This window comes from Hyaena hyaena, unplaced genomic scaffold (assembly GCF_003009895.1).
Source record: "Hyaena hyaena isolate Hyena2069 unplaced genomic scaffold, ASM300989v1 scaffold_434, whole genome shotgun sequence".
Lineage (NCBI taxonomy): Eukaryota > Metazoa > Chordata > Mammalia > Carnivora > Hyaenidae > Hyaena > Hyaena hyaena.
In genome coordinates, this window is record NW_024081069.1 from 299,651 (window position 1) to 315,919 (window position 16,269).

A 16,269-nucleotide genomic window follows, 5' to 3' on the forward strand; every position below is an offset into this window, starting at 1 on the left:
TATGCTGAGCGAAATAAGTCAGGCAGAGAAGGACAAATCTCATATGTTTGCACGTATAGGAGGATTAGGAGGAACCTGACGGAGGAACAAGGGGGAGAAGAAGGGGAGAAATGGTGGGGGAAAGGGAGAGAGGCAAACCATGAGAGACTCTTGAATGCTGACAAAAACTGAGGACTGATGGATGTGGGGGGGAGGAGGGATGGGCATGGAGGAGGGCACTTATGGGGATGAGCACTGAGTGTTATGTGGAAACTAATTTGACAAAAAACTATTTGTAAAAATAAATAAATAAATAAATAATGTCTAGCTCCAGTAACCCAGCCCTGCTTTGATAAGGAGACAATGTCCTGGACTTCCTGCAAAGAAGTGAGCCTGAGAGCTTTCTCCTCACCCTCCCTCCCTCCAGCTTTATTTATTTATGTATCCTCATTGTTCTTCTCCTCCTTGCCACCGCCTCTACTTTCATTCCCCTTCTGTCATTCTAACAAGTACACTTGCATGAGAATCATTCATGCACACACACGTATGTACACACACATCATCATCAGAAATGTAACCCTTTAAGTGCAGACCTCACCCTTAATATAAAGGTCTGTCTGAGGGACCACACTGTGATACCTTCACTGAAGGATACACTTCTCTGGAATCACTGAGACCATAGGCCAAATTTACCTTTGGAGAAAATAACAGAATCAAAATGACTCAAGGTACATTTGGAATGATGCTGTTTCCACAGTACTTCATCACAAACCATCTGAAAGTTTTTCTATCAACAATTGCTAGGGATTTTATTTCCCAAGATTCTTTACAAAGCCAGAGGGAAACATTTTCCTCAGAAAATAACTGCACAATACATTGCATCATGGTAATTTAATAAAGTAATAACTTGGCTCAGATCTTGACATTTCTTTAAAAGTTGTATTCATTTCAGAAAGAAACCTGGACATTCACACAAACACTTAAACTACTTGCTTTGCTTGTTCTCTGATGATTTATTACATATAATTATTGAAATGGTGAGGACAAAGATGTGGCTCTAGAAGGTGGATTATTCTATCATTTGTGAAGAGTGTTGTGACCTCTTATGCTTAATTTAAACTCACCATGTCCACTTGAAGCAGACAGAATGATATTGATAAGAGTTACATAATCTATTATTTTCATAAGCTTTAAAGGACAAAATAGAGTTTAATATTGCCACGTGCCTTCAACAATCACGTAGAGATGATAGTGAATGTCTTACTCAGATTTATGAATTGATATGCCCAGCACAAGGTAGTTTTTCTGGTTCTTAGATTATTTTTATTAAAAAATTAAGTCATACAGGAGTCAATATAGAATTTGCCAACTGAAATCGGCGGCAGCTGCCATAAAATGCTGGTCTATGGATTGGATGCAGTAGAATTACTCAGGGAGCTTTTCTGAATAATTCAAAAGCTCACATCCTAACCCCAGAGGGAGGCGCATGGCTAGGTGTTGGGACCACGAACTAGGGGTTTCCAGAGTGTTCCTTGAGACAAAGTCTGATACTGCCCCCAAAAGAGTTCCACTTGCAAAGAAGTTTGGGAAGCACTACACACTATTTACTTCAGAAACTTAGAATGTACCTCATCGTTTTATACGATGTTGGAAGCCCTCCAGTAAAGAAACCAGCTTAGAAACATTTCCCAAACTTAAATGATAGGAAACCTTGGAATCCAATTTTTATAACACCCAATCAAGATTTTCCCAGGATATTTTCTAGTGAAAGGTAATCTAGTATTGATTTTCCAACACAAGCTCCCCTAGGGGAGTCTCCAGGAATGGGGAGGAGTGTGCAAATGTATGTTTTTCAGAGTAGGAGTTTAAGATTGGGAAACAATGGCCCTAAAAAACTAGTATTTATTTAGTGTCTACTATATGTTAGGCACTGGGTTGGTTTCTTTACCCACATGGATTTATTAAATCTTCACAACAACCCCACAAGGTTGTGGTTCAAAGATGAGAAAAATGAGGCTTTGGAAGACACACATACCCCAACTGTGAGTAAGTGAACTCTGGTACTTTAACTTGTGCTTGGCTCTGAGAGGAAAGGAAAGTGAGAGACAGGATCAGTAGATGGGTGGGCTAGTGGCGGCTGGTGCTAAAACCTTCATTTTCCAGAAAGACATTAACTATACAAATAATATTCTAGACATGTAATTCATTTTATAGTTCTTTCATTTCTTCAGAATTTTCAAACTGAGCATTCTTGCATAGGCTTTTGATAGTTGCTATCACAAAAAGTCATGGTATTGCTTGATTTAGATTATCAGGATTTCAAAGAAAATTCCTAGTACTATCTTTAGCATCTAGATCATGGATCAGTTCTGTTGGTAAAATTACCAATGTTTTCTTAAATTTAACTTTAACTGACCAGGTCACTGACCTTATGTTGTAAATAAGGCCAGAAGGAAAGTCTCCCTGAATTGTATCCTGTGTGGAATGTCATAATCTGGCTGTTTTATCATTTATTTGATCACCCTAAAGAAGGGCCTAAGTACCGTGGGAGTAAGAACTTAGGGGACTGGAGTGAGATCCCAAGAGTGGGGAGGAAGAGGTTTTCCACAAGCTGAGAGAGTTTATCCCAGCTGCCTGGGGCCCTTGGATTACCCACTTCTCCCCTCTGTCTCTTCTTCCAGGACCTCTCTCTTTCTGGGACCTTCCAGGACCTTTGTCTTTCTTTAAAGCAACTCATTTTCTTTTACCAGTTCTTGTCCTAGAATTTCCATCAGATTTCCTCCCTGGTCACCAAGCCATTCCATCCCCACCCAGGCCCTGTTCAGTCCATCATGGCCCAGAGCTGGATTTCCAATCATTGTCTTCACTGAGATTAATCGTGAAGATTTTTATGAGCAATGTCCATGTAAAGAATAGCTTAACACCTCTAGAAAACTCCTCAGAAAGATGTTGTACATTATATTCTTTAGTGTTTCTCGTAGAGAAGGACCACATAAGAAATGTCTTTTAGAATTCAATGATGACATAATATGGTGGGGAACCAGAATGCTTCTCTTGTAGCAAAAAAGCAGATGCTTCCTTTTTGGCCTGGAAAAAAAGTTTGAGCCTCAATTACAGCATTATATATTTTTTTCCTATTTATGTTTTAGAAGTCATATTAAATACATATATGTCACCTGCAGTTTTTCTAAAAGTATCAGTTGGGGCATCAATTGTTAAGCGTCTGACTCTTGATTTCCACTCAGGTCGTGATCTCACAGTTCGTGAGGTTGAACCCCATGTCAGGCTCTGTACTAGCAGTGAAGGGCCTGCTTGAGATTCTCTGTCTCCCTCTCTCTCTGCCCCTCCCCTGCTCACTCTCTGTCTCTCTCTTTAAATGAATAAATAAGCGTTAAAACAAGTATCAGTAAATATGATACTTTATTGATTTTTGATCACCACATATTTGTATTTGGAAAGCCCAAATTGCACCATAATTACTGCTGTTCCATGATTCAAATCAGGATGCTCTAAAATTCACATGTTAGGGGAAGGATGATAATCCTCAAGTGGGTATTGCTAGGAATCCCCAGAAAATTTAAGTGTCTTTTCCTTATTATTACAGCAGTGCTCATTTATTATAGAAAATTTTGCATTGCAGGTGGACAAAAAATTGTATCATATGTGATCCCACCAATCATTATCAGCATCTTGGCCTTCCACATATGACTAACACTAAAAACAACATATTTTTCTGTCATGAAGGGGGAAACACAAGTAACAGATACTGCCAGAATGCTTGGGCAATCGGAGCTAGACAGAATAGGTTAAATCAATACAATTTATTTTTTCCAATGGTGGAAATAAGTAGTGGAATGATTCAGAACTGCTTTATATCTTTTAATTTAATTTTGAATTAATTTTAAAATTCAAAATTAAATTTTAAAATATAGATTGAGAATTGAACCTACCACTATCTTTGCCCTATTCCTTCAGCTGGTTTCCTATGGTAATGACCTTTTTATTCATTTTGAAATTTATTTTATTTAAATTTTAGTTAGCTTACAGTGCAATATTGGTTTCAGGAATGATTCATCACTCCCTACAACACCCAGTGCTCATCACAACTAGTGCCCTCCTTAGTACCCCTCACCCATCTAGCCCATCTCCCACCCATCTCCCCTCCAGCAACCTCAGTTTGTGAAAATAAAAACCTCTTTTGTGGTTTGTTTCCCTCTCTTCTCTTCCCCCACCCCCCCCCCCCCCCGCTTCCCATATGTTCATCTGTTTGTTTCTTAAATTCCACATATGAGTGAAAGCATATGGTATTTATCTTTCTCTAATTGACTTATTTTGCTTAGCATAATACATTCTACCTCCATCATTGCAATTGGCAAGATTTCATTCTTTTTGATGGCTGAGTAATGTTCCATTGTATGTATATGTATACCCATGTGCGTGTGCGCGCGCACACACACACACACACACACACACACACACACACATCTTCTATATCCATTCATGAGTTGATGGACATTTGGGTTCTCTCCATAGTTTGGCTATTATTGATAATGCTGCTATAAACATTGAGGTGCATGTACCCCTTCGAATCTGTACTTTTGTATCCTTTGGGTAAATACCTAACAGTGTGATTGCTAGACTGTAGGATAGTTCTATTTTTAGTTTCTTGAGAAACCATCATACTGTTCTTCAGAGTGGCTGTACCAGTTTGCATTCCCACCAGCAGTGCAAGAGGGTTCCCCTTTCTCCACATCCTCATCAGTATCTGTTGTTTCCTGTGTTTATTTTAGCCATTTTGATAGATAATGAGGTGATATCTCATCGTCTTTTTGATTTGTATTTCCCTGATGATGAAGGCTATTGAGCATCTTTTCATATGTCTGTTAGCCATCTGGATATCTTCTTTGGAAAAGTGTCTATTCATGTCTTCTGCCCATTTCTTAACTGGGTTGTTTGCTTTTTTGGCATCGAGTTTGATAAGTTCTTTATAGATTTTGGATACTATCCCTTTATCAGATATGTTGTTGGTAAATATTTTCTCCCATTCCATGGGCTGCCTTTTAATTTTGTTGATTGTTTCTTTCCCTGAGCAAAAGCTTTTTAGCTTGATGAAGTCCTAGTAATTCATGTTTGATAACCTTTTTATAAAAGAAATGACCATATCAAATTATGATTGACATGTAAAAAGCTGTACATATGCAATATATACAATTTGATGAGTTTAGAGATAAGTGTATACCCATGAAGCTATCACCATCATCAAGGCCATGAACATATCCATCACCTCCCAAAGTTTCCTCCCCCTATGATGATGATGATGATGATGATGATGATGAAAGAACACTTAATGTAAGATCTACCCTCTTAGCAAACTTTAAGCGTACAATACAGTATTGTTAGCCATAGGTACTATGCTTATAGTGGATCTTACAACTTACCGTTCATAACTGACCTTGGACTGTTTGACCATTAATTTTTTAGGTTGGAAATAAGAGTACATATTCCCTACTTAGACAAAAGGTGGCATATTATATACATTTTTCCACACCTTACTTTTTACACTTAACAGCCTACCCTGGATATCTTTCATGTGAAAACATGGAAAGCCTTGTCATTTTTGTTGTAACTGTGTACTGTCCAGTTCTGTGGATATCCAGGTTACTCAGTCACCTATAATCCACCTTTTAATATTATGAACAGTAACACAATGAATACACACGTTTACAACACCTTCTACATAAGTAAATTAAAATATATAGGAAATTTTCCAGGATAAAAGCTGCAGAAGTAAAAGATAAGTATACATTTTTTAAATTTTGGTAGATACTGTCAAATTGTCCTTTGAAAAGATTGCCTCTTCCATTTCCATCAGTAAGTTTCCTCACAGCATCATAATTATTTTTTATTTTAAAACCTTTGTGTGATTTCTATTTTTTAAATATTTATTTATCTAGAGAGAGAGAGAGCAGGGGAGGAGTAGAGAGAGAGAGGGAGATAGAGAATCCCAAACACTCGAACAAACTCACAAACCATGAGATCATGACTTGAGCAGAAATCAAGAGTCGGACACTTAACCGACTGAGCCACCCAGGTGCCCTAAAAACCCCAGTGTGGTTTGGAAAAAAAAAAAAAAAATTCCACTCTGGTGATGCTAGCTCATTAGAGCTTATATTCTCTGAGCCCAAACCAATTGTTTAATATATTAGCTTGAAATTGGTATAGTCAACCCTTCATTATTTATTCACACATAAAAGAGACACACCATAGATATCCACAAAAGCAGATAATTTCCTAGTAATTCAATTGAGCTTTGAAATATATTGTGACTTATTCCCCATTGAATTTTCTTTCCTAATGATGTCTGCATTAGGAAACATTAACTCATAGCATTTAGCACAAAGTGCCTGCTGATAGAAGAAGAAAGCCAAGAATTGGGAAGAAATGACTGTAGGATTCAAAATGTTTCCACTATATCTCTGGGATCATAGATGATCTTCATTTAATTGTTTCTGATATCTGTATTTATAAATTTTTAAATGTTACCATGTGTTCAGATAACTTGTATTAAAAAATAGATTCATGGTTGCAGTTAAAATGAAAGTTCCAACCCAAGTATAATATTTAATTTCTTTTCAATCTGAGAAATGTAAATCCCTAAGGGAAGCAATTCAGTTTTAAGTAGCACTAATTAATCAATTAATATAAATTATAATGAAAACAGTTCTAATATATTTCAAACTACACCTCACCATGTATCAGTTAGAGAATGGAGAAGCCATGTGTAAATAATGGAGAGCTTATGGGATTGTGATGGCCTCAGCCTAATCATCTGGGTGAGGAAGGAGACACTATGCAGAGATGTCTGATCTAGCCTTTCTCTCCCCTTGCAGCATCTTCCTCAAAGAGCTGGAGAAGTATGAGCAGCTGCCTGAGGATGTGGGACACTGCTTTGTTACCTGGGTAACTGACCTGAAATGCTTCTTCTCCCACTGTGCCATCCTTTCCAGAGTGCAGATGGTGTCAGATGCCATCACTGGTGCCTAACCTGGCTGGTGTCTCTGACATTAGGACCAAGACTCTAGAGAGTGGGCACAAGTAGATCTGAGAGGAGCAGACCATCCCTGAGGAGCAGAGTCCTCCTTGGGAAAAGTCCTTAGACATTGTATCCAAGCTCCACACTGAATTCTCCAGGAACTTTCTAAAACTGAAACTTCAGGAGAGTGGAACAAGACCACCATCCATGATAGAGGAACCCTCCAGTTCTAGCCATTGGTTTTGGGTTTTTTTGTTTTTACAGGATAAGGATTAGGGTAAAATTAGACCTTTAGGAATCCATCAAACCATCGTTTACCTTTTCTTTCCTAATAGAGAAGAAAAGATTCCATGGGTATCCATCTTAGTTCTGACCTACAAACTTAGTGTCTAGTCATTTTCTTTCCTGGTGCTGTTGTCATGGGACAAGTAAATGGGCTGAATGCACCAGGTTCTAATTCTATAAATGGAAACATTAGTCTCCATTAGCATCTGGGCCATGTTATTCTGAGCTCAGGTTCATGATAGGAATGCAGACATCTCCGGGGAACTCCACCTGTGATACTAAGTACAACTAAACATGGAAATCCTTCCCCAGGGTCAGGAGTTCTATTTTAAATGATCTCCTTATAATTTCCACTCAAAATGGGCTACTTCTCAAATGTCTTCATGATTCAGATAGTTTATGCTCTCAACAATCTATAGAATAGATAGGGCTATGGTTATGCTGTATATTTTATACATGGAAATAATTCAGATGCCCTAGGAAGTTGACTAGTCCACTGACATGTAATAAATAGATAGCACGGCCAGTTCCACAGGTTGAGACCTGAGTTGTCTTCTTTACATTAAACCTTAACGTTTGCTTCCTGGTATACTCTCATTTCTTAAGGAAGTCTCAGACTTTTCGTTAACTTATTTTCTACCTCTAAATACATTAGCCTGTGCACAGTTCACATTAATGCTGATCAACAATTTATGATTCCTTGCACAGCCAATGTAGAGAAAAAAAACAAGTGAAGGGATTTTTTTCCACATCTTGTTTCATACAATTTGTGGATCTGCCTAACAATCAACCATAAGTAGAATTTATCAGTATACCCTAGGGATGATAAATGCCTCCCAGGTAGTATAAAACCCTAAAGTTGGTCTCAGAAAACCTCTGATAGATAATTGCATAAAATAGGCACATTTTGCCAAGAATTATCCCAAAGTGACTTTGATAAGTCTCATAATCTTCACATATGAGGGTAGAAACAAAGAGTTGTTTCAGTGTACGGAAAGGCAGTGGTTATGACCAAGAAGCATGAATTCAGCTTGCCTGGGCTCTACCACTTTCTAACTGTGGGAAGTGAAAGTTACTTAATCAACCTATGCCACAGTTTTCACATCTGTAAAATGGGGATGCTGATAGTAGAACTCACTGCATAGTGTTCTCAGGAGGATCAGATGAGTTAATATATAAGAGAAGCATCGAGAATAGTGCTTGCATGAGAGACCTGTTTTACTTAACCCATATCTGGGCTGCTGGCTCAGAAGAGGCCATCCCAGGTGTTCAGTAGGCAGCAATGCTGGCAGCATTTCACAAACGGGAAAACGACTTGGTGGCCAAAACACACACACCTTTCCCAGCAGCAGGGACTAACCAAGAGGGTACCAAGAGAAACAAGAAATGAATTTTCGCCGAGCTACAAGATTGTTGGCTTGAAGTGGCAATCTGGTTGTGACTCATTCTTCAGGCCTGTCCCCACAGGGTCACCTTGCTGTCCTTTCCCCCATCACTGCTTCTGGGAAATTGGAGATGATGGCATAGTCACTTGGCATGGCCTACAAACTACCCCCAATGGAGACATTTGGAATAAAGGCAGATCTTCCTCTGAGATCACACTTCATTTTCATTCTTTGATTTTTTGTTTTTAGAGCAAATGCTGCCATTTTTCAAGATGGGAAGCACAATTGTAGGTAATCCATAAAAGGGATAACATCTAAACAAATTGTTTCTGACTTCAAAATACATTATGTGAATTGGGTTTTCTAATTCTCTCTAGCATAGACTAGTATTAAAATAAGCTCACTTTCAGCAAGCTTTCTCCACCTGCACATAGGAAAAAGCATCCCAAAGTTCATTAGGGAAACATGGGCCAGATAAGCCCAGAACACTTGCCACAGATAATTCTGTGCCACATAGTATCCTAACTGCCCAACCCTCCTGGGTCCTTCCGGCACAGTCAACAGAAGGGAACAACTAACGGATGCTTATCTGTTATTGCCTTTGTTCTTTTTAGGCAGACAAATTTCAGATGTACGTCACCTACTGTAAAAACAAGCCCGATTCCAACCAGCTGATCCTGGAGCATGCAGGCACCTTCTTTGATGTAAGCCATGATTTTCCATTCTTGAGTCATTGAGGAGTGGGTGGGTGGAAATGTTTCTCTACTTTGGGATGATGGGTTTTTATCCTTTATTCGTCTTTTTAATTTGCCCACCCAAACCTCTGTCTCAGGAGTAAAGATGGAGGAAAACAAAAGCAGTGCTTGTCTTTTGTTTTAACCCACCCCATCTCAAGTGGCGTGATTTTAGACAAGGCACCCTCTGTGTCTCAACACCAAACTGGGCTAGCCACAATCTCGTGTGCAGAGGAGACCAACTATATAACACATGTGTTCATTAAGATGTTTCACTCTACTTCACACACAGCTCCCTCAAATGCAGGGGTTCTCAGAGTGTGGTCCTCAGACCAGCCACATCAGCATCACCTGAGAACTTGTTAGAAAGGCATATTTTGGACCACCTCCCTAGATCTGTTGAATCAGAATCTCCAGGGCTATAGCCCAACAATCTGAGTTTTAAGAAGCCACTCAAGTTTGAGAGGCACTCCTCACATGCAATTGTTTCAACCTTAACTACCCATTTGAATTACCTGGGAGGTTTTGAAAAATACTGATTCCTGCATCCCAGCCCTGTGATTCTAGTAAGATTGGGTTGGGTTTGGCCTGGACTTTGAGAGTTTTAGCACAGCCAGTGCTGATCACTTGGGCTGTAAGGAAAGCCAAGCAAAGTTGGTGCTGATGTTTCTTGTCCAGTCCCTTGCTTCAGAATGAGAATCCATTCCTGTTAGTAAATGATGGCATAAGTCTACATAGTGCTGGGCCCCAGAGAGTGACCTGTTGGCTATAAAGTGAACAGCATCAACTGGGTCAATGCAGGATGTAAGGGAAGAACAAGGAGTGAAAAAACTAAGGGGGGAAGGGAAGTTCACTGAGACTGTAGCAGTGACGGCCATTATGGTAGTTCTATCAGAAATGACAACGACTTAAAATTCAGGACTTTTCCTTAGTCTCTTTCTGCCTGCCTGCTTTCATTTCTCCCATAAATATTTGAGTGTTTACTATAGGGAACACGGAGTTCTAGGCACTTTCGGGAATACAGACATTTAAACATTACCATATTAGGTTTACAAAATGAATCTCTGAGCATCTTTCTAGCCTGATGCTGCCAAAGCAGAAATGATTCCACAAGTGTCTTGTTGCTCAGTAGAGGAACGGTCCTTGAATGGGAGAAAGCAGACAAGAAAAAACGTACATGACTTTTTAAAATGAAGCGTTGTTATACAAATGGTCCTGAACGTCCCAAACTGGAATTTTTGAGGTTAGATTTGATAAAACAGAAAATCCAAGAAAAGTACTCCTTTAACTTGGTGTCTGCATTTATTGGATATCATATTGGATGTTCTCTACCACTCTTACCTCTGTTAATAATGTATTTTCCTTAACATGTTTCTGATCGATTATTCATAAGCAGTATCCAGAAGGGTCTTTGTGAAGTTTTAAGTGCATTGTGTCCTGTTTTCCACTTAGCATTTTTCTGGACATTTGTGCCCTGTGCTCTGAGCCTGCCTGAGACTCCTCCACTTCCTCCTCTTTGCTCACAGTGCTCTCTCTGCTTTACCTCTCTGTGTGTAAAATGCAGGTGCACACACAGAGTCACTCTTCAGAATTCCTTCTATCCTTCAAAAGTCAAATGTTTCCCACATGAATCCTTCCCCTTCCCTATGCATGTGTTATACTTAGTATCTCTCTTACAGTGTTTGTAACAATTTGCCTTTTGTCAAGTTATCAATGCACCTTCCTATTACACACAGCTCACACCTCTGAGCCCCTTGAGGCTGACTGGTGATTTGCCTGGCTCATTTTGTACACATCAGTATTTTCCTTTAGTCCTATATTCATCCTACCCCTGTTTCTAGCCAATTTCTAGACTTTGACTAGTAAGTTAGATAACCTCCAAATTTTGCACCTTATCCCCACCCCCCATTTCCAACCTAGTGTCTGATGGGCGTCTACTTTAATTGGGAAAGCCACTGGAATCCAGGAAAACAGTCCACAAGGTAGAAGTTCCTGGAGCTCAGCATAGAGATGGGGAGGGAGAGCAATAACCCCTCCTGATTGTTCCCAGAGCTTTCCAGAACCCATAATATTTGTAACTGTTTTCCATTTCATCAGAGAGTGTTCCCTAAGTTCTACACTTAGAAAATACCTGCTTTGGGGGCACCTGGGTGGCTATGTCGGTTAAGCATCCGACTTCGGCTCAGGTCATGATCTTGCAGTTAGTGAGTTTGAGCCCTGCATCAGGCTCTGTGCTGACAGCTCAGAGCCTGGAGCCTGCTTCGGATTCTGTGTCCCCCCTTCTCTCTGCCCCTCCCCCACTCACACTGTCTGTCTCTCTCTCAAAAATAAATAAACATTAAAAAAAAAAGAAAATATCTGCTTCAGGCCCTCATTCTCTAAAAGAGATAAGCCCTTAAGAAGGCCGTCTTTTAGTATCCATTCTTGTAAAGAATGCACAGATCATTGAAGGTCCAGAAAGGGGCACACATTGACATGATCCAGAATTTTCTACTTCAGATGTGAGAGCTGGGAGGCTGTGATGTTCGATTCTATGTTGGTTAGTAAGCATGCTGAGGCAGACCTAGCCCCTGGAGGCGGCGCCTTCCTCCCTTCCTCGCTGCCCCGCATGCAGCTTTCCCAGCGCTGGCAGAGGACTGTCAAAGGGGCGCTACTGCCTGTGCTCCCTTGCCAATGCCCCCAAGTAAACTCACGATGTTCCTTTGCCCTGAGAGTAAGGCTGCCAGCTCTTTTGCCCATCGCCTTTGGACAAGTCCAGCTAGAGCTCCATACCTCTAGTCAAGAGGCACATGAGTGAGAAAGTTGCTACTTTCTGGGGGTAGTTGGCAGGAATGTGATAGTGTTTTTTATTCCCTCTTCTTCTCCTTCCTCCATGGCCACATAGCAAGTCCTCTTTTGTATAACTTTAAGTGTTTCCTGGGGCTCCTGGGTGGCTCAGTTGGGTAAGTGTCTGACTTTGGCTCAGGTCATGATCTCATGGCTCGTGAGTTCAAGCCCCGCATCAGGCTCTCTACTGTCAGCGCAGAGCCTAGAACCTGCTTCAGATCCTCTGTCCCCCTCTCTCTGCCCCTACCCTGCTCACACTCACTCCCTCAGAAATAAATAACATTAAATAAATAAATAAAGTGTTTCCTGTATTCTTCCCAGTGCTTTGTTCTTACTACCCCTAGCTTAGGGCAAGCCCATAGTACATACCTAGAGATATAGATATATATATAACTATAGCTAAAGATTCTACATATATTTAAAGTGAACAATTTAATGGTTTTAGTATATTCACAGATATGCGCTGTCATCTCCACAGTCAATTTTAGAACATTTTCATCACCTCAGAAAGCAACCCTACTCCCTTTAGCCATCACCTCCACCTCAGCCTCCCACCTACCCTTAGTGCTAAGCAGCCAAGGATATAATTTCTATTGCTATAGATTCACCTATTCTGGACATTTCACAAAAATGGAATCATATAATTTGTCTTCTTTTGTGACTGAATTTTTCACTTAGCATAATGTTTTCAAGGGTCTGTCTGTGTTATAGCATGTATCAGGACCGCATTCCTCTTTATGGCCAAATAATATCCTGTTGCATGGACATACTACATTATATATTTCCATTGATTAATTGATGGACGTTTGGGTTGTATCCACTTTTTCACTGTTATTAATAATACTGCTATATACATACATAAACAGTGTATGGAAGCTTTTGTATGGGTATATATTTTCATTTCTCTCGGGTATATACCTAGGAGTAGAATTGCTGGATCACATGGTAACTCTGTGTTACAACACTTGGTGTTTTTCAACAACCTTCTAACTGGTTTCTCTGTCTCTATTTCTGAACCTCCACCCCATATGTTGCTATTAGGCTAAATATTGCTCTCTCTGAAACATTGCTTTCACCATGTTTTTCTCCTATTTAAGGTCTACAGTACTTTACCGTTGAGAAGCTCACACCAAATCCTAATTTTTTTTTTATCTAGCTCAAACCTATCAGTGGCCTAAATATATCTTGCTTATCTGACTATTTTTTATTTTTCTCTGGACTCCAGGTGTGCATCCTCTATGCCATTCTGCATGGTCCTCATTATCATCTAAATACCCAAGGATTATTTCCTGTGCATTTTTTATATGTTTTCCATTTATAGAATGCCAGCTTTGCACTTCCCCACCCCCCACCTATCCTCTAAACCTCAGCTGAAGTCTTTATCTCTACTAAACCGTCCACCACTCCTGCCTGGGCCCAGCCATTGCTCTCTGTTCTCACAGGGAATACCGTCCATCTCCTTTGTTGCTATTTACGTGTGTGAGTATTCTCAGCTCCCTTCGGTGTAAGGTTCTTGAGGCAAGGGGACTACATGGACCCCTCACTTACCTTCACATCACTTACACCTTGGGGCACGGAAGGTCATTTTGGAGGCAAGATAGAGAATGGTCTAAAATGAGAGGCTAGAGGCACAAACAGAAGCTGGAGGTCATGGTTGTAGCCTGGGTATTAATGGCATGGAGAGGAAAGACTTGTCACCAGGGATAACACAAGGAAAACAATGAGCCCATGGTTATCCAGGCAAGAGACCTAAATGAGGGAGGTGCCATTGATCACAGTGAAGAAGTTGTAAGGAATATAGTGGTGATTCTAGGTTGGGATGGGTCTAAGTTGAAGAGAGAAAGGATGGTAAAGGAGATGTGCCCTTGTGCTGTTTTAAGGAGACTGAGGGAGATAAAGACTCAGGAGCCATCGGCATAGAAATCCGAGCCCAGCTCCCTTTATCCTCTTCATCGCACTAGACCCCTGTGATTGCCTCTGCTCTGGGTTTATTTTTCCTTTCGCTTCTGCTTCACCACCTCTCCTTTACTCTTCTGCCTATTATTATCTCCTCACTCTCTTTTTCCACTTTTTTCCTTTCCCATTTTTTTTTTACAAGTTTCATTTCTGACACACAAATCTACTTTCTCTCCGAAAAGCTTCTCTCCTTTCGCCATGTCTCCTTTTATCTGTGTATTCGTCTTGGTCTCTCTTGTTTCTCTTCCCATCAGAGAACAGTTCCTCATAATTGTCTACCCTTTTCCGTTTCCTCTCTTCTCACCCTGCCAACTTCCTCCCAAAACACACACATACACATACCCTTTTGTGTGTCATGGTGCCTGTTTTCATTCCTGTAGGAGATACAGCAACGACACGGTCTGGCCAACTCCATCTCTTCCTACCTAATCAAGCCCGTCCAGAGGATCACCAAGTACCAGCTGCTCCTGAAGGTACCTCCCCTGCCCTCTGGGTCACCCTCTCCTGCACTACTGACCAGGTCCAGGGAGCCCCTAGCTTTGCCAAGGATGGGAAAGCTTCCATCTCAAGACCTTTCCTCCATCAAGAGCAAAACTTCACAGGTGAACCTACATTGGCTTCACTGGCTCCCAGACTATATGGCCTGTCCTGTGAAACTAGGTGTTTATTTGCTGGGGGACAGAGGAGAAATGAGAGCAGGAACAAGTTGTGACTGCTTTCATACCTGCCCACCACTGCACAATTCGGAGTAGTTAGCACCCCAGACAGTGGCTGACACTTAAGGCCTCATTTTCTCTTCCTTCCCCTGGGACAGATTCCTCCTGGTGGCCCCTCCTTCTGATAGGATCAGGGGTCAAGAAGACACTGTCAGTCTACATAGGCAGCAGAGGCCCAGGGTGGCATCTACCACTACCTTAATCTCTGTGTTTTTCAAGCCTATGAGGTTTTTGAAGGAAAACACTCAAAGAGTGCATGTTAAAACACAAGGGTGCTCTTGTGTCTGGAGGATCTCATATGTTAGGTAGGGGTTCTTTGGAGCCAGGCAACAGATTTGGATTTTTTCCAAAATATTTTCTTTAAAATTCAAATAATCAAATTATGTAAAATAGTAAGCAATTTGGGCTGATTCTTCAGAGAAGGATACACTAGCAGTGTGAAGATATGACATTTCCCCCACAGAAAGCCTGGGAAATCGATATTAAAAGTGGTTATATAACCCCTATGTATATTAATTCTCAAGGTATAAGGGTAGAGTTTTCCCTGAGTTTGAATATTTGGCTGGTTGCTCCTCAAATGCAAAGGATAAAGGGAGAGTGAGCAGCATGTTAGAAGTAGGAGAGCTCCAGAGAAAATCTGCTGAAATTCAACTGTGAAGAGATGCTTGCAGAATCCCACATCTTCTAGCTTCACTAAAACTGAAAACCAGTTTCAGATCTAGGTTTCTGGTCACACTGTAGCATGCCCACTCACAGCCCCTGGGGTCTCCCTGCTTAGCAGGTGTGGTTCCGTGATGAGAAGAGCAAGGGCCCCATGAGCCCGTGCCCTGGACCTCTTCCTCACTGTGTGCTCAGGGACGAGCACCACCCTTCGCCTTCTGCCTCCACATTCAAACCTTCTCTTTCCTTGTCTCCAAGAAGAGACATTTTGGGCTTTGCTTCCAGACACTCAAGTCATCCAGCCCTGCAGAAATGGCTTAGAGAGTTACAATGCGGCATCATGCCCTTGGCCTTTATTGAGAACTCATGTGAGAAGTAACAATGTGCAGAACATCTTGGCTGTTTTGGCAGAATTGCTTTTGAAGATGTCACCTTTGGTTTTTAAAGTTCTTTATATAAAGACTTACAGAAATTCTCATAAGATCTCAGAGTGGGTTGTGGGCATTCTCTCCTAAATAATTGATGTACTCTCCACCTTTAAATCACAAGAGCTTTTAGCTCCTTCTTTGCCATTGACTCTCAGATAATTAGCATTGAGCTTTGTTATGACACGTGTGCTACAACTCTACTCCTACTGTATCGTTACCGGTTTCTCCTTAGCCCAGATTTCTTTTTTTTTTTTTTTTTTTTTTTTT

At 40.7% G+C, this 16,269-nt stretch overlaps 1 protein-coding gene across 1 annotated transcript in view; it reads left to right on the plus strand.

Annotated features, from left to right (window-relative positions):
• Positions 1–16,269, plus strand: part of LOC120245870 (kalirin) — a 298,908-nt gene that overhangs the window by 246,685 nt on the left and 35,954 nt on the right. Inside the window, exons 26-28 of the mRNA XM_039253041.1 lie at positions 6,870–6,939; positions 9,297–9,386; positions 14,579–14,671. Coding sequence (XP_039108972.1) covers positions 6,870–6,939; positions 9,297–9,386; positions 14,579–14,671 — 253 coding nt within the window. The remainder of the gene's footprint in view (positions 1–6,869; positions 6,940–9,296; positions 9,387–14,578; positions 14,672–16,269) is intronic.